This window comes from Scomber scombrus, chromosome 18 (genome assembly GCF_963691925.1).
Source record: "Scomber scombrus chromosome 18, fScoSco1.1, whole genome shotgun sequence".
Lineage (NCBI taxonomy): Eukaryota > Metazoa > Chordata > Actinopteri > Scombriformes > Scombridae > Scomber > Scomber scombrus.
Genome location: NC_084987.1, coordinates 18361780 through 18380663, shown reverse-complemented (window position 1 = coordinate 18380663; position 18884 = coordinate 18361780). Strand labels below are relative to the sequence as shown.

Sequence of the window (18884 nt, the reverse complement as noted above, 5' to 3'; positions counted from 1 at the left end):
AACAAAAATCCCCCATTTTTCCAGAAGTTCAGGCTTTATAATAGTTACAATCAGGGATTTTTCATTTGCAGTGGCATAACTGCAATTAAGATTAAAATGTATTAAAATGTATTAATGTATGTCAAGCAAGTTACTTGTTATAAAATAGGATATGATACAAATGATGTTCTATAGCATACATTTACAAAGCCAAGGAATTATTAGACATTCGTAAAGCGCAATTGTTAAAATTGACACCAACGGGACTCCGTAGGTCTTAGTGTTAGCAGTTGTTAGGCTAATGCTGCCTGGCAGACAGGTATCGGTGTTTTGTCCGCTAACCCTATGACCGTTTAGCCAAATAAAGAGAAAATAATACATTTTGTCTCATAGTAATGCTGTAGCAACGTTTGTGTTGCTTACTGTGAAACTTATTTCGTGTTATTAGCTCTCCCAGCAGGTTAGTGTTCGGTTAGCTAGCAAGGGAGCTAACGACAACGTCAGAAGAAATTCAGCAACAAACGCAGCGGTCAGTGGACAAAAAAGGTGCAGCAGCTGTCAGCTGTCAGTGTCTGCGGAATATTAACCACCAGAAATACCAGAATGAATGTCGCTAAAAGTGGTTATCGCGTCTTTTCTGCAAATTCCTCCGTAGCTTGCACAGAATTGGCCAAGAAGATAACAGAGTAAGCATAATATTGCAATTCCTCAACCATAACTTCACTCACTGACTGCTAGTTTAATACTAAAGAAACCCTGTCTTATTGTCATACTGTATGTGCATACTATGCTTTTTCTAGTCCAGAAAAAGTATCTTGGAAAACAATGTGACCAGCCACTTTTTAATTGTGCATTTACAACTGTGGCGTAAATGAGTGATGATCATTGTAAAACTTAAGATATAGCCACATTTTATGTGATTGCTTTCATCACTGACACTGAGTACTGAGCATGTAGCTGTTTTTCCCTCGACCAGTGCGAGTCAGTCTGGTCATGAATGCACAAGTGAATGAGTGATGTGCTAAATGCCTCGTGTATGATTGTGTGTGAGACATTGCAGTTGGCAAAATCTCGTGATTACAGCTCACAACTGGTCACATTTTGTGTGTGCTTGTTTCACAGGCGGCTGGGAGTTGAACTGGGGAAGTCAGTGGTTTTTCAAGAATCTAACAGAGGTGAGGAGAACATTACAGTCCCCAGGGCTTGGCTAACCTTAAAGAAAAAAAGTAAATACATTGATGTGTTTTGAAGTTGTTGAACATACAGGCAACTATTGAACATATGAGTGTAGTATGAATATGTGGAGATGAGATGAATGTGACATGTTAAGAATCTGCTCCTTCATTTATTAAGGGAGTTTTCAGGCCTTGTAGCATAGATGTGCATATTCTTCATTTAAGCTATACATCTGATCATGCAAAATGTGTCTATTTTAGTTTAAATGTGTTAATTCATGACAGCAGTAACTTTGAGGGAATATAGAATATGAGGCTCTAATTGGGTTTGATTAAGGACTTAAGTGAAAAGTAAAACATAAAAACTGAAATTGCGCAAGAGGAATTATTAATACTAATTAATCATTTTTCAACTTTGCCAAATCAACTGTGTTTTTCCTCTGTATAGAGACGAGAGTTGATGTAAAAGAATCGGTTCGCGGTCAAACTATCTTCATCATCCAGACTATACCAAGGTGAGTGGAGAGGGACATGCCATTTGTACTGATACAGTTCATAGATGATCAAAAACTAAACTAATGGTGTACTGTTCTTTTTGAATTTTCTTTTGGCTCAACCAGAGATGTCAACACAGCCATCATGGAGCTGCTGGTTATGGCCTACGCCCTCAAGACCTCTTGTGCAAAGAACATCATTGGAGTTATTCCTTATTTCCCCTACAGCAAGCAGTGCAAGATGAGAAAGAGGGGTTCAATAGTGTGCAAGTTGTTAGCTTCAATGTTGGCTAAAGCAGGTAAAAATTCCACAGTGGTGTTGTGTGTACATGGATTTAATTTCATGTGCACACAAATGAATGAATCTCATGAATGACAGTTAAATGCCTATGTTGATTGTGATGAAAGACCATGGCACTCATCTGTCTTTAACTCTGCAGGGCTAACACACATCATCACCATGGATTTACATCAGAAAGAGATTCAGGGCTTCTTTAGCTTTCCGGTGGACAACTTGCGTGCCTCCCCTTTCTTGATTCAGTACATCCAAGAAGAGGTGATTTGATGTCTGCTGGTTGTGTTTAAGTATAGTTTAGGTGTACTCTCAGTAATTCTGCTATAATCAAGGCGTCTGTTTTCTTTCATCCCATCAGATTCCTGATTACAGAAATGCAATCATTGTGTCAAAGTCCCCATCAGCAGCCAAGAGGTAACTAATGATTTCACCACTGTTCTGTCTCTGTGCCAAAACTACTCATACATCTAGTCATACAAAACATGTTTTATATAGATGCAGTGAATGTGTCTAATTATGTGTATAGAAAAAGGTGCTGATGTGCTGTAAAATGTGTAATAGAAGAGGGGAAAATTATGAAGTTGTCTGCTATATTTCATCACTGCATTCTGACTTTTTTCTTTCTCTTTTTTAGAGCTCAGTCCTATGCAGAACGTCTGCGTTTGGGTCTGGCTGTGATTCATGGCGAGGCTCAGTGTTCAGAGTCTGACATGGCCGATGGAAGACACTCCCCACCGTGTGTACGCAACACCACAGGACACACAGGACTGGAGTTACCCTGTAAGATCCCCCATCTTTGCATATTTTTTAGGTGTTTTTTCAGGTTATCTGTACAGATTTGTAGGTTCACTGAACACAATAATGCTTTATTGTTTCAGTTAGATTCCCTTTTATTTGTCATACCATGATCAAACCCAGCAAGAAACCTTTTTTTGATTATTTCTGCTAATTTAACAGCTTCAAAATTAAATAACCCAACATTTAATTGCATTCATAATATGAATCCTGCCTACAACCTAATATAGCTTTTATTTGTGCTAACCTTTTCAATGCTGCTAATTCTGATGTTTCTCACTCATACCATCAACCATACATCAAGAAATTGGTTTTGTGTTACTGCATGTTTTAATTCCACAGATACACTTCTACGTCTGCTCATGCTGCATTATTGGCAAGCTCCTAATGTCAAAAGAATAAAAAATACTAAATAATAGATTCATAGTTGCTGCCTGTTGCTTGGCAAATACTTTGGTTTTAAAATGTCTATCTTTGATGAGAAATACTAATGTGACTCTGGCACACAGTTTTTCAACATATTTGCAGTGTTAATTCCTGGTAAGGCTATTTTTACCGGTTGAGTCTGAAAAAATATCAAATTATTGTGTCATTGGCAAATGACTCCGCATCCAGTATTCACTTTATCCATATTATTTGGTAAAAAAAAAAATTCTATTCTTACTTGTGTTTCTATTCTTACCCTTGACTTTAAAAATCCTCCTTCTGGTACAGTAGCTCAGAAATCACTCCAACCATAACAAGACTGTGTTATACATTTTAACACAATGAGTCCTATTTGTAGATGTGTGATTGGTTAGCTTAGCGAGAGGATTTTCTAAGTCTTGGCATCATGTGTTTGTCTTGTCAAATATTTGTGCATTTGTGTTAACGTGGTGTTTATTTGTTGGTAATAGCAGGCAAACAACAAGCTCCGTTCCCCGGCATAGAGCTTCCAAGTACGAGCGTAAACCTAAACCTACATCTGACTATGAAATGATTCCTCTTCAAATGGTTCCTCAAATCAGTTGCATGTGTAGACAATGGGTTTGTGTTGCATCTTGTGAAAGTAGTGTCTGGATTTAGTTGGTGGGGAGACAATTTTTCTCATCAAAACCAGTGACAAAAAAGGTATCTTTTCTGGGCTAGTGTCCCTGGTACTATATGCTAATTATTTGCCTTGAAATAAGCAGCTCTCACTTTCACTGCACCTTTCAAAAGAGTCCAGACAGCTACTTCTACAAGATGGCCAAAACCCTCTTTGTTCTGTTGTGTTCTGATTTTCTTTTGAAATCCATATCAAACCAGAACCATGCCAGACATTTTTTTTCCTTTTTCTTTATTGCTAAAATATCTGGACTCATCTTGCCAATCAACACATGTTGCACCCATATTAAACCTGCTCTTAAAAACCTGATTAACATTTTGGTCACCGTAACTGCATGTAATGAGAACTGTAAAGCATGCATGAAACTTAACAGGAAGAGGAAACGTGAAGAATGAATTGATTGGTACATTTAAGCATTTAAACGTTCCGAAGCATTCAAAGTTTTAGTGGTAATACTATGCTGAAAAACAGAACTTATATTATTTGCAATCATATTTAGTATTATACTTTCAAGAAGTATTTCAAGAATCAATTTCAAGATATATGACCAAACATGTCTCAGGTAGCTTGTTGCAGTATCTCAGCAAGTTGTAAAGACAATGTATTTTTGTGAAGTGTGCATACTGCTAACAACATGACTTTTGCTGATTCTATTAATACTTTCATGAATAAAAGTCTAAATGTGACACTGCCAGGTTTTCTGATACCGTGGGACTCACGGTATTCAGCAAAGCGTTCTGCAAGGCATGCTCCTCCTTTCTCTGCTTCTTTATACCTTTTCCTTCACAATCGGCTTGGCTGGCTGATTGTTTACCAGTTGATTGTTTCCTTGTACACTTTGAATGGCTACATTTACATGCACAGCAATACAAAAATGCAGCAATTAAAAAAACGGGGCGTTGGTGGTAGGGATATATAAAACAAAAGACATATTTTTAGTGAGTAGCCATTTAATGCTACTTTGACTCAATTCCAAGTCTAATTTTATCGCTTTATTTAACAAGATGTTTTAAATAATTTTGCCCAGTTGTCTTCAATTCATCAAAACGTTTCTATTATATAGTCAGAATTTACACCTCTCATGTCACAACATTTGATAGCTGGCTGAAAAGTTTATATTTTAGCAACCGAAATGACACAAACTGCAGCTGCTCAACAAATCAAATTAATAGATAGTGCCTATAGTGTGATGATAGTTAATACAGCTGGTGCATCTCCTGTGATTGGCTCATGATATGTAACATGATTATTGTGTGCATGTAAAAGTAGTCGCTGGCAGCAGTGATGTTCGACTGAGGACAGACCCTGAACATTGGCAAGTTTGTGTATGAAGAAACCCTCATCAGTGCTTGTAAGACATTGTTGTTCCTGTGTGAAATAAGATTGTCTGGTGCATATTGGTTCATATGCAGACTGCTGCCATTGTGCCTGCCACAGCCTGAGGCTGAGGTCGTGTGTGTCCAGGCAGTTATACGTTGCCTTCTGATTGGGTATCCTGGGAAGAAAACCCTGTCATTTGATTGTGCATGGCATGCGCTGTACTAAGTTTGGCATTTCAGTTTAACCTCACAGGGGTAGGTGGGGTAGAATGGGGGGAAAATTCTAAGCAATTGCACCGCCACATTTACACAGATTATTATTATTTTTACCGAATTTCTACAAATCACTTCTTTTGTCCAATCATGACCCAGTAATTTGGAATGCCTGAAATTTGCCTGAAACGTAAAACATTTTCTCAACCCATTTTACCCAATCTACTGAGATTTACTTTTGATTAGGTGAAATGCAGTACACATAATACCTTGAAATGGCTCTCACAAGTAACAGGCTCTACTTTTCCTTTCAGTAATGATGGCCAAGGAGAAACCTCCTATTACTGTAGTGGGAGACGTGGGAGGGAGAATTGCCATCATTGTGGTAAGATGCTGCAGAGGCACTGTTGAAGTACTCACACACTCTCTTCTCTATTGCTTACATTGTTAAGCTGCCGCATTTTAATCGCTACTCTTTTTTGGCAGTCATTTACAGTGTTTCAAAGCTTTTCAAGTGGTTTTCATTATGAGTGGTGAATTCATTCATCTGCTACTGTACCAGTGTAAATGCCTCAGAAGACATACAGTGTCTCTGAACATTTTCACTCAATAAAGCAAGTCAGTTCAATTAAAAAAACAAACAAGCCAATAGATATACATATATACATATAAGTAATAAATCTGCATTCACTTCAGTATGCGCAGGTGTTTTACTGCTGCAAGCTTTTTTGGTCTGTTATGACCGTTAGCTTATTTTTAGCAAGGATAGTACACTTTAAATACATATTGCTGTGTAACGGAGATTATTGTGTCCAACTTGTGCTTCTCCTACACAATGTTTCAGAAGTTTTCATAATCCCCCTTACATCATGTCATATTTCCTTCCATTATCTAAAACTACTAAATGATGTTGTTGACCAGACACACAACAGCAGAGGAAGTGTATGTTTTAACTATAAGTACTCTGTATTTTTCCAGGATGACATTATAGATGATGTTGGAGACTTTGTTGCAGCTGCCGAGATCCTGAAAGAGAGAGGAGCTTATAAAATTTACATCATGGCCACACACGGCTTGCTGTCTGCTGATGCCCCGCGCCTCATAGAGGAGTCTGCCATTGATGAGGTAAGGACTTAAACAGCCTAAACTAGTTGATATCACTAATATGCATCCCTTTATGGTGTTGAAGCTATGCTAATCAGTAAAATCAAAATGAAACTCTACTGTGTCATACCTGTCAGTGGATCTTTCTCCTTCTGCTCTAATAAACAACAAAGAAGCTACAGGGAAGAAAAAAAAGGGAAGAAACAAGCCAAACTGAAGAACTTATACAAACAAAAAAATAGGGCTGTTTATTTACACTTGTATATTCTTTTAAAACACAATCTAAAAAAGGTACTTCCTCCTCGTTGAGAATTTTTCAGTTGAATTGCTATGACATGAAATACACTGTAACTATGCTATGATCCACAGTTGCATTTCTGTAAACTTAATCGGTTCCCTTTTCAGTTCCTCCACATTACTCAGTGTTCAGAAAACAGTTACAGTATAGTTAACTGTAAAAGTATTGTAATGTAATTTATTTTATTAAATGTAATGAAATATAATTTACTTTGTATGATGATATTGTTATTGTCATACTGTTTAGTTTATGTTAGCCAGAGCTGAAGCATCAGCAGCATTCATCAATGTTACTTATTCAATATTTTCAAAAATATGTATCAACCTATTACATAAATCTACATTTTAGCCTCACCTGATTAGCCTGATTTAGCTCTACTGGGTCATTTCAAACATTTTAAGTTGAATAGTTTATATCACAACTTGCTCATTGTGGATTAAACAAAATATTATCATGTTTAGATTGACTGATACATAGGTTCAGAAAATATATTAACTTTAATTAGCTTTAGTTTTATAGACAACATATATGTTGGCAAATGAAGTAGCAAGAAATAGCAACACAGAAATACCAATTCTACCATTCTTAGTGTCCTCATCAAGCAGTGTTTATTTTTCAACTGTAAAATGTCCCACTCAGTACACATCTGAAAACAATTCAAGTGTCCTTATAAAAATGTTTGTTAAGATGTGACACTAGCTGATTTTTCAAAAACTCTCAAATATTGATATTGGTAGTTTTGAAAAATCAACATCATTCAAGTTATAATCATGTTTTTTCTTTCATTGTACCAACGAATGACATGTAAGCTTTAGAGGTTGGTTGGTAGGTGCATTTTGTTACCTTTGGGGAGAGCCAGGTTAGCTGTTTGTCTCTGTTATGCTAAGCTAACCTGCTGCTGGCACCAGCTTTATAATTACTGTGCAGATATCCCTCAACTCCTCAGTGCCTTGAAGCATGTTTGTTTATTTGACCATCAGGTGGTGGTGACCAACACTGTCCCCCATGAAGTGCAGAAGCTACAGTGTCCAAAAATCAAGACTGTGGATGTCAGCATGATACTGGCTGAAGCCATCCGTCGCATCCACAATGGCGAGTCCATGGCCTACTTGTTCCGCAACATCACCGTGGACGACTAGAGAAGTGAAGTATAAATGAGTGAGGGCTTAAAGTGACTGAGGGCAGGTGCGCTTCTACTCCTTCCTGCCCATTGTTGTGTAAAAACATGCTAACGTCATTTTCCATGTGTTGTGCATGTCAGGATTACATGTATCTTAATTCATTTAAAGAAACTGAAATTCTAAGAGTCACCCAAAGTTATTTAACATCTTACCAAAAGCTGTAAAACTTTATTTATTTTAAAGTGAGAAAAAGCATCTTGTTCTTGTTGAAAAAGAATTATAAAATGGCAAACAAGTGACTGAGCTGTGATGCATTCATTAATATTTTGAAGCCTCAGTTCTTTCTTTGTCTTGCTGCTCTCATTGATTTTCCAACTAGAGCAAAAGATGCTTTTTATTTAAAAAAAAAAAAAGCTATTTTGTCATACACTGTGGTACCTCATATGACTGAGCTTCAGTTGCAAAGAAGAGGAAAATGCCTCCAGTAACAATTTTGGGCTTTACTTGTTAGTTTCCTGGCACTCTTGCTGGCCCTCGTGATCAGGGCTGCTTAGCACTGTGACTTTCATGCATGTAATGGGGTGTGTTGTTTCCAACCACATAAATAAGTCAGGACAAACTCCTGCTTATCGGTGCCCAAACTTTTCTTTTTTTTTATGCAGCTTTTTTGCACCATTAGGGGGAATGTTTGGATGTTTGGTAGGATTTGCTGTGTGGTGTGAGACGTTTTACAACATCTGCAAAAATAAATGGGTTGTCATTTTAAATTGAATATTCTAGAAGATCAATTCAATTAAATATGACAAAACATATTTTTCGCTTATCCTGAGTAGTACTGTATCTAATCCTAATTAGGAATCCTAATTCCTAATGAAACTACTCACTTTGAGGCCTGTGAGTTATCTTGAGTAACTGGGACAGTGTTTATGGGAAGAAACATTACTGTTCAGTTTTTCAAACCAAATGTTTAAATGGTTTAAACATCACAAATAAATGTTAGGTCATCTCCATTATATTGCAAAAGCATAACAGGTTTTCTTTTCTGTTTTTTTATTTGTATGAACTGACCCTTTAATATTTGAGCACTCTTTTGCAACTAACTAGAGCAATGCTGTTCTTATTTAACGGGCTGATGGTAACTGTTGTGTGACAGTGAAATAACATTTAAGATGAATAACAAAGTATACAGCTAAAAGAAGGATCATCTGGATTTCGACATGTTTTGGTCAATTTACTTCATATGACAAATATTCAGCATTACTGCTGACTGTTTCTCAAAGCAGCGCATCATCAACCAACAGGAAGTTTTTGGTTTTGTTTGAGTTACAGTATTGCTGTGTGATGATGTGACATAATGTCTGCTGGTCTGCTAGTCTGGAGGACTATACCAATAAAGGTTATTATTACATTACCTCCGGGATATTGTCCATGTTGGAACAGTTCTTAGTTGGAAGTTACCCAAATTATACTAACATTAGTCTAAGTAATTAGTTTTATATGCAAGCAGCAGTCATTGTTTGTCCTCTAAATTTGAAGGTTAAATAGCGTGAGTCATGAATCAGTGAATGTTAACAACCAGCTTTGAAGTCTTCAGCGTCAGTTTTACACCAGCACATGATCCATGCTTTCAGGAGCATTTCCCTGCGATAACTTAAATAGTTCTTAAGCCATGCTAGTAGTGTGGCTCTAGGTATGGTCTCTCTTTCTGTACATAATTAGCTATTTGATGGATTGCTATTGACATTTTGTAGATGCATTCATAATTCCCAGTCGAGGTTCATCTATTTATCCAATACTTTGATGACCATGTTCAAGTCCAAGTTGATGACCAAATACCTGGGAAATTAATGACATTCAATTGTTCAATACATGTAAACTAGCCTCAACTGTACTTTGAGTTTATTGGTAATTGCTGAAACAAATGTTAGCATGCTAACATGCTTAAATAAGAAGGTGCATACTGGTGATGGAAGATCAACATACATGTTAGTATACTGACGATAGCATTTAGCACAAAGCCCTTAGCTTAAGTACAGCCTTACAGAGCTGTTATCATGGCTGTAGACTATTAACATTTTAATACTGCACTAAAGTGAACGGAAACCATAGGCTGCCAAGAATATAAGATGTGCACAGAAAAACTAACAATAGCTAGCATTAACAGAGAATATGTGTGGTTTATAGTAAATTGGCAAAAACACCACTATGGTCTTGATGTTCTGTAATTTGCTATGATGATATGCTATAACATTGAATATGTGCACCTTTTTGAGCTGTTGGAGTAGATTTCAGAGTGATGCTCTAGATGATATTAGTGTATTTCTATGCTCATTGAGTCTTTTGCTCAGGGAAATATACTTAACTACAAGCCAATGCACAAATGTGTTCTTGTGTCGTTGATAGCGTGTTACTGTTTCACAGGTTGAAAAACATTTGTCAAGAATGTCTTTCATACAGCAATTCTTTGCTTTTGACTATTTCTTTAGTTTAGTTATAGAGACTGGATGTGTCCAGTGATCTGCTAATATGTGACAGCCAATAGCACATGCTGGTGTTGGCAGAAAGTTGCAGGTTGTCTGTATGAAATGCTGTTGCTATGCCAGCTTGGATCATATCTGTCATCCGAGTATGACATGATGTCCTCTCTGTCTTCACTCTTCCCCTCACTCATCTCTCAGATGCTGGGGACTTGCAATTTAAAAAGTGACACCCCTTTGTCTGACTCAACAGTGTTTGTCAATGTGTATGAAAATAAAGGAATGATATTACTTTGCCTTGTTGGCTGAACTGAAAAGACTTAGTCCACTTTGTATGCACAGTTATTAACTTTAATACTGGAATATCAGGTTCAAATAGGATTTCTACCAAGTGTATCCTAAACAGGTGTGGTATCTGACATAAAATATATAGTACATCAGCTCAAACAAACACACAAAAAACCTCCATGAATATACAATCAATTAATATATGAACTCTAAATTAATATACAAGTTCTGTGCAGATATTTAATGAATACAGCTGAAAAGTTGTTAATAAATGCCTGAAATTAGGTCCATAAAAACATAACAAAAATCAAAATGCATGTGAGAAAGCCTACCTCAAGCCTTGGTATTGTAGTTGATTTTGTTTAAAATGTGTTCTGTGTGAAATTAAATCATTGATCTCTCAGTTTTTCTGTGATTGTTGGTGCCTGCGATGCCAGTCAGTTGCACAACACACATGATGAAGTGACAGTCAGAGATCCTGTACTTGTTCAAAACTTCTCAGGGATGTATCCAGCACTGAGGAGCTTTGACCAAGTCTAGGAGCAGAGACAAGTAGATTCATAATGATCTAATATGTTGACATATAGAAATAACTGTTAAAAAATGTCTAATGCCTACCCAAAAACAAGAAGATCCCCAAGCAGCATGCATTAAATCTTTGCTCAGTACAGCCTCAATGAAAAGTTTAGTTCACACCTGGGTCTTAAAAAAGGATCTGCCTCTCTGTCTTCATCCATGTGCCGAAACGAGTAGTTTGTGTGTGCAGCTGAAGACAACTGTGAGTTTAAAGTGGAAGCAAAGAGGAACCAGAGTTCTGATAATCACAGGTCACTTCCTTGTCTGATTCTGGGAAAACAATGCACCTTGTCTGAACGTTTTTGGAAAGAGGAAGCATATCTTTTTCTCTACCTATCTGGGTCTGTGTGGCCTCTTAACAGAAACTGAGATGAAAACACATGCACTGCTCTTAGAATACGTCAAACATGTCAAAAGAAGATGACCTGATCCATTTATCTAGCTGTCATGTTTCGTAGCAGGCAGGAAGTTTGTTTTTTCATGAAACATGGGCGTTAAATGCTATCTTTATTATGTATTGTCATGAATATTACATCACAGATTTATTGTGCCCCCAAAGTCTCCAAATTAATCACAAAAATATCCTACAGGCTTCAAAGTCACACATTTTGCTTTGTTTTGTCTTGTGTTTCATGAGAAGAAGCCACAAGCTGAGAATGGATAAGAAGGATTAAAACTCCAAATTCAAATCATTATTTTCTTTATGTTCACATTACCTTTCAGCAGTGTCTCATTCTGACTGAAAGCTTGCTCCACTTGTTTAGCTGTAATCAAAATCTGCAGTCTCTCTTTCAGCATGACACTTCTGTGTCATGTCTGCACCAAACAGGCACAGCAGGTTTTATTTTTTTTGACTTGACTTCCTGTAATATCAGAGAAGCTTATTTGGGCTTTCATAATCTCATTTTTGTTGAAAGGTTGTTTGAAAATACCTTCTTCATCATAACCATCTTCTGCTGCAGTCTAAAAAATGATCACTAGAGGGCAATACAGTTACAAGATGGAACAGAGAGACCATGCTGTTTATGTGTGTGTCTGTGATATCAGTCCATCAGTTATCTTACTTCACTTGTATAATCCCCATTAATTCTGCTTTCTAGGGATGCCTGGTAACCTAAATTAAAAATCAACAGTTAAGTGTTGCAGCAGTTTTTTTCTGTCCTATTTAAAATGTCCTACATTGCTAGTTAAACCAGCTCTGTTCTTGAGAAAAGAAGCCATCCGTTTATCAACATTAAACATCTTGGGATGGAACTACATTCATTTGACAGGCCATTGAAATTACAAATGGCTCCATATACTAAAACAGCATTATTGTTACAAATGACATAATACCTCATTTGCTGAATGCAGTGAATATTACATTCAAAATAGAGTCACATTTTGTTTAGCACATAAAAAAAATGCACATTACTCATCATGTATTTCATTCTCACACATATCATATCTGCACTACAATTTTAAAGTCCTTATATCCAAATTGTTTTGTGTTAATAATAAAACCATGTCACATGGGCTTTTTTCACACATAATACTTTAAAATGTGGGATTTACTGTCACCCTGTGTATGTTTTATTTCAATTTCAGTGTATTTATTTTGGCTGTGATCAGTTCCATTATAATGTAATACAATTTCACATCTCTCTCACACACACAGATCAAAGTCATTTTTGGGATATTACATAGACTTACATTCATTTCCTGGAGACATATCCTAACCATAACCATAAGCACTACTTTTCTATTGTAACCTTAATATTTGACTTAAAAATCAGCTCTTTCCCAATCGCGGACACCTTGTGTCCCCAATTGGACAAGCTGCCCCCAATTAACTGGTCGCAAGTCTTAAAATTGTCCCCCAAAAGTAGCCTTTGAGAGTCCACACACATACATCTATCTCTCACACCTATTTTCTGTTCTTTCTCTTTAAAAAAAATCCCATTAGTGAAAATGCCAAATGGTAAATGGCAAATGATTATATCCAGAGGGGGGTGAGGTATAGGAAAAGTGGTTTATTTATCTTGGAATGAGCATTGAATAAGTACATTAAACCAATCAATCCAAGTTAAATACTCAAAACTGGTGCAGAGATTTGAAAAAGTAGGTCAGGCTTTTCTTCCTGACCAAAACAAATCTTCAATTAATAACACAAAATCCCATAATCCAATTTTTAAAAAAAAGAAGATTTTAATAAGCAAACAAGGAGAGAGGATGTGTGCATACAGTATGTTGTTTGGAATAAGTATTTACATATTAACACAGAGTGCATAACAAGATTTTGCAAAGCAGCATTTCATGTCAGAGTTGCAGGACAGGCTGCACAAGAATTTACAACATAATGTCTGATGTGTTGCTATCACAAAGAGAAACAAGTTCTTGGTTGATTTCTTTCAGTTGTTCACTTGATTTGCAAAACCTTAACCATGTAGAGACTTTTGCATAAACAGTCTACCCATGATTTCACAGATATTGCACTTTTTTTTTTAAACACCAGTAACACAAACCCAAAGTCACATTACATATACATCGGAATTGAGCTCATAACACAATGCTGCTTCTATACTATTGTAATTTATTACAGCATTTTTTTGGGGGATATTCACAGTAAGTACTATAGTGGCATTACTTCAATTTTTCACGGTTTAACGCAGTTGTTCAACCACATTCTTTCGTGTCTTTACGGTGGTGTCTAACCCTAACCATTTTTCCTCATTCCAGCATCTCTGTGCCTCCAGGCTGTTAGTAAGATGCAATTCTAACAAGATTGATGAGGAATCTTCTTTTTTTCCCCGTCTCAGTCTTTCAGTTGCAGTCAGATTGAGTCTTCACACATGTAACACTGTCTCTGGGTCTGTTTCTATCCACTTAGATCCCCATCAAATGCACTTTCCATCTCATTTGGGCAATTTCTTTCAGTCTCTTGTTGCATTGTTGCCCTCTGAGCAGCTCCACATAATTATGAGATGAGGCAGCTGTTGGTCTTGTTCATAGGAGGTCGTTTGTTGCTCTCCTTGGGGAAGGTTTCCCGTCTGCGGCACAGTGCTGGACTGAACCGACTGGGCAGGTTGGCTTGCTGGAGCAGCTCCCGGAAAGCTTCCAGCACATTGACATTGTCTTTGGCTGAGGACTCCATGAAACTGTTGTTCCAGTCCAGCTCCACCGTGGACAGCACATCCTCACTGGACACCTGACGCTCATTGTGGCGGTCAATCTTGTTGCCTATCACCACAATAGGGGTGTACTTGTCCTCTTTGACTTCCAGGATCTCATCTCGCAAACTCTTGACTGCTTCCAGGGATTCAGGGTCATTCACTGCGTAGACTAGGGCAAAGGCATCGCTGTTCTGGATGGAGAGCTTACGCATGGCTGGGAAGGAGTAGCTCCCACTGGTGTCCATGATGTTGATGGTGACTTTGACGCCCCCAACCTCATACTCCTTCCTGTGGAGCTCCTCCACAGTGCGACGATGTTTGGGCTCAAAGGTGTCTTTCAGGAAGCGTTGGATCAGGGCTGTCTTCCCCACTCCAGCTGCTCCAAGAAACACCAGACGCACCTCTGTCTTCTCCTTAACTTCAAAAGACATGTTGGGTTTCTGTTACACCACTGCTTGAAAGGATGCCTCTTCTGTTGTCTTTGTTCTCCTCTCCTTCACCTGTGGATCCTCTTCTATAGCAATTGATTTGATGGTAGTGATGGAGCTGGAAGTGTTCGTGTAGAAATGAAGCACAGAGATGATGACAGCAGATGAATGTGAGAGTACCAGACAGAGCTGTCCTCTGTATTTATGTTCACATACATTCCCTGCCCCCTCCTGCTTCCAGCCAATCAGGAGAGGGCAGTTTCTCACTCTCCCTGAACTTGCAGCAGCCAATCAGAGACTCATGCAAATCAAATGGACTAAGAGGAAAAATAATACCATGCAGAACACATTTCAAGCAGAGGATTGTGGTGGTTTGGTGACTGTCTTAAGATGTTACAGTATGTGTTTTTGGTGAGTCTGTGTTTAATGTGGACTGACATGAACTATTAATCAGTCAAAGGTTTTTGGAAAAGGTTTTTCCATTCATAATGTATTGTTAGAAAGTTATTTCAAGAATTTCATACTGACATAGAGGGCTTTAAAAAAAGGATGAGGCTGGAAATGTTCTATATTTTTCTTATTGCCAACAAATCCCACGTGCAGAGCGAAGCCAACAATGAATTGATCATACAAGTGTTGTTTCTGTAACCAAGATCTTATATATTGCATTCCTCTGTCGCAATCCTCCATTGTTGTGCAAAACCTATTAAAACCACATCAGTGAATCAGTGAGCCACACCGTTGCACTAGGTTAAATGTTCCTTCACCTCAAAGACTACAGTTACAGTAGTCTGTTCAGAAATGGCTCCAAAGGCTAATGTGTTCAAACTTTATTTAGAATACAATACAACACAATACAATACAATAAAACTTTATAGTCCACCATGGTGGAAAATTATCTTTGGCTCACCAATAACAGACATACAGTTGACAGAAATTACATAAGCCATCCATAAACTAAAATACATAAATGCATACAAATATGTAAAGTGTAAAATATAAGTGCATATCAGTTCCTGTGTGCGTATTAGGGTAAACCCCTTGAGATGTACCATCTCATTTTAGAGGGGGTCCAAACATGTACTATATCACAGTCACTACATCAAAAAAGAGTAGTGAGAAAATAAAATTATGAAAAAAGAGAAATACAATTATTAAAAAAAAAAAAAAACACACATTAATTAAATAAAAGACTGAAAACATTAAAACCACAAGGTGGTCAATAATTGATGTATAGTAGAGTGTGAGTGGATCACCAAATACAATCACGTGTAAACATCAGGTATAAGCAAAGAATATATATAAACCTTGACAGCTTCATTGATAAAATTAACAATCCATCTCAAAGTACCAAGACAGGGTATGCTTAATATACCAAGCTCAATCGTTTTTCTAACACTAAGGACAGAGAAGTTAAGCTGAGCAGAGTGCTTAGCTTGACAATTTGAACTAAAAGGTACAAGATAATGCTATAAATAAGGAGGATAATTGAAATGATTGCATTCAAATATAATTTGAAGCCAGTGAATGTGCTGCCGTATTGTTAGAAATGGCCATTTTACTGCATTATACATTGTACAATGATTGAGAAAAGGACACGCAAGAACAAATCTGCAGTCACTTATCTGCTGTGTGAAGTGGAAAAAGGTCTGATTGCTAGTCAGCATCACAATAGTCAAGAATCTGAAGTTGAGGGGCACGGTTCTTATAAATAATGAGTGTAAAGCAGTTTCAAGATTGATGTAAAGCATTGATTCCAAAGTTAACAAGACACAATGAATATGTGATTTGTATGAGGACTCAATCTATTTTTACTCTGTATTTGTGTATGTTTATTTGCTAAAGAGTTAAAAACATTTGTGAAATGACTCACTGGCTATGACACTGGCTAATTCAGGGCCAGGAATAGCACATAACCTTGTGATATCACTGAGAAATAAGCTCATGAAAGTCTAAGGCAAACACACTGCTGGCAGGGCATTTATGTGGTGTGTTCATTAGGATTATATCTATCAGGGTCGACTTTTCTGAACTTCTAGTGTCTGACTGAGTTGATGAAGAAATGAGTGGAGTCCAATTTAATTCAATACAGTGATTTTTTTAGCACCTCACAGAAAAAAGATAAACTGTCAAGTTTAAGGTCACCTGCAAAACTTCAGATGCCTCATACTCAGATATAAGGTTTACCAATTTATGTAAGGCACTTTGATGAGCAGATGGGGGGCAATAGGCCCTGATTACCACCTGATTATTTTGGCAGTGACACAGAACGTAAAACAGACAACAAAAGTGCATGTTTCTTTTATTTCTTCATTTTATTTTATTTTACCTAATATTGTTTTGTGTGTTGTTGTGTTGCTGTTGTTGTTTCTCGACAGCATTGTAAGTGAGGATTCCTCCCCAATGGTATTTTGAGGTAAAATAAAGGTTAATAATAATAATAATAATATTAATATGAATAATAAATAAATATAATACAATTCTTGCCATTATTTAGTCTGCATCATTTTGAATGAAAATGAACCAATCAGCTAAGTTTGGTGGATTTTCATACAGTTCCTGTTATAAGCCACATAAAAGTATATCGACACCAAACTCTTCTTCTGTGGAAACTCAGTGAGTTAATTAACGATGCTAACTAGGCTAATAACGTAATGTTAGCTATCTGCTAGCTTGACCTAATAATCCAACAGACTCACATCAGATATGGTATGGACAATTAGCTAAAAATAGTCTTTAATATTTTGAAAAAGTAATGTGTGTTTAAGAATACTGTGTTGAAATGTTCAAATGTGTTTTATTTGTTAATTCATTATATGTTAAAAGCACTGATGTAAGTCTGTATTGGTAACCCTAACCCTTTAATTTCATTGTAAAAAAGAGATGTAAAGAATTCATATCTTAATGATACTAAAATTTGGGGTAATTCATCTTTTAATAGTACACTAAAAAAATGCAGAGATTGTTTCGACGTATATTGAGCTTAAAAAAGATTAATGAAGAATAATGAGATCTCTTTTATACAGAAAGCACTTTGTGATAATTTAAATTGATTACTCTCACATTGCATGTGCAGATTTTTTTTTTAAATGATCTGAGGGACTGGTGAAGCCATGTTGCCAGCTGCCTCAGTTTTTGCTCAGTGAATTCAACTCGATGGATTTCGGGATTCCCAGATAAGAAATAACCATGACACACTCATTTAGCTTACACAGGTAGTGAAGCAATAGACAAACAAGAGAAACAAGTGAAAAAGAAACTAAAGGAATAAAAGAAGCACCAAGTATATTTAAATAATCTAATGTAATTAATTTTTCATTCATCAATTTCTGTGAGATCAATACAAAACGTCACTAAAATATTGCTACAGATATGTGAGAAAATTTGGTGCTTATAAAGTGGTTTTCATGCTGAAACCTAAGCACACCTTAACCACATAAGCAGCCCCCACAGTGCACTGCTAAGACAGGGAAAATATTAATAATCTGCTGTTGTTGAAAATTAAATGAATGAAATAAAATAAAATTTGTTTACAGCATAACTGAAAATTAGTTTTTAAAAATGTAGTATTAGCTACATGTGACAGTCCTTCTTATTTGATACATTTGTTGTCTTTTTTTATTGCCGGCTGATTTTTGTACTATGTTTGAAGTAGCTTTAGTCTCAATGAACATTTCTCAAGCACTGATTTAATTTGCACTTGTGACACATGTTCACAAAGAGGAGACTATATGTAATTCACAGGGATTGTTATCCTGAAACTCTGCTCACATGTCAGAGACTGAGGAGGCTGGCAGAGATGTTCTGTCCCTGCACTCTTAACAAGCATGTCGCAGTTTTTCTCATCTCAATGACGCAGTTGTTTTCATTATAGTATAACACACACGTTTAAACATACCTTCCTTTTGTGTTGCCTATTTAAAATAATTGTGTTCAGTATAATTTGTTTTCACAGCAGTGCTTGGATGCAAATGTCAGCTATGTGGGAAGCTGCATGATGCGCATTAAATTCAGAAAAAAGTCAATCACACAGAATATAAATATAATATCTTTGATTCTGCCTTTGTCACTTGTTGCTATGAT

The 18884-nt window shown here is 36.8% G+C and overlaps 2 protein-coding genes across 3 annotated transcripts; one reads left to right on the top strand and one right to left on the bottom strand.

Moving 5' to 3' along the window:
• The first annotated feature begins 264 nt into the window (after positions 1-264).
• LOC134000084 (phosphoribosyl pyrophosphate synthase-associated protein 1) lies at positions 265-11010 on the top strand. 2 transcript variants are annotated; one of them, XM_062439386.1, is made up of 11 exons: positions 265-665; positions 1102-1154; positions 1603-1669; positions 1775-1947; positions 2089-2204; positions 2302-2357; positions 2578-2723; positions 3635-3676; positions 5672-5742; positions 6336-6482; positions 7740-11010. In XM_062439386.1, the coding sequence occupies exons 1-11, from the start codon at positions 583-585 to the stop codon at positions 7896-7898; spliced, it is 1113 nt and encodes a 370-aa protein (XP_062295370.1). In that variant the 5' UTR covers positions 265-582; the 3' UTR covers positions 7899-11010. The 2 variants fall into 2 exon arrangements, with proteins under 2 accessions (XP_062295370.1, XP_062295371.1); XM_062439387.1 differs by lacking the exon at positions 3635-3676.
• A 3167-nt stretch (positions 11011-14177) lies between these two features.
• LOC134000167 (ras-related protein Rap-2a-like) lies at positions 14178-14854 on the bottom strand. Its single transcript, XM_062439503.1, has one exon. The coding sequence runs from the start codon at positions 14802-14804 to the stop codon at positions 14178-14180; it is 627 nt and encodes a 208-aa protein (XP_062295487.1). The 5' UTR covers positions 14805-14854.
• Positions 14855-18884: the final 4030 nt, after the last annotated feature.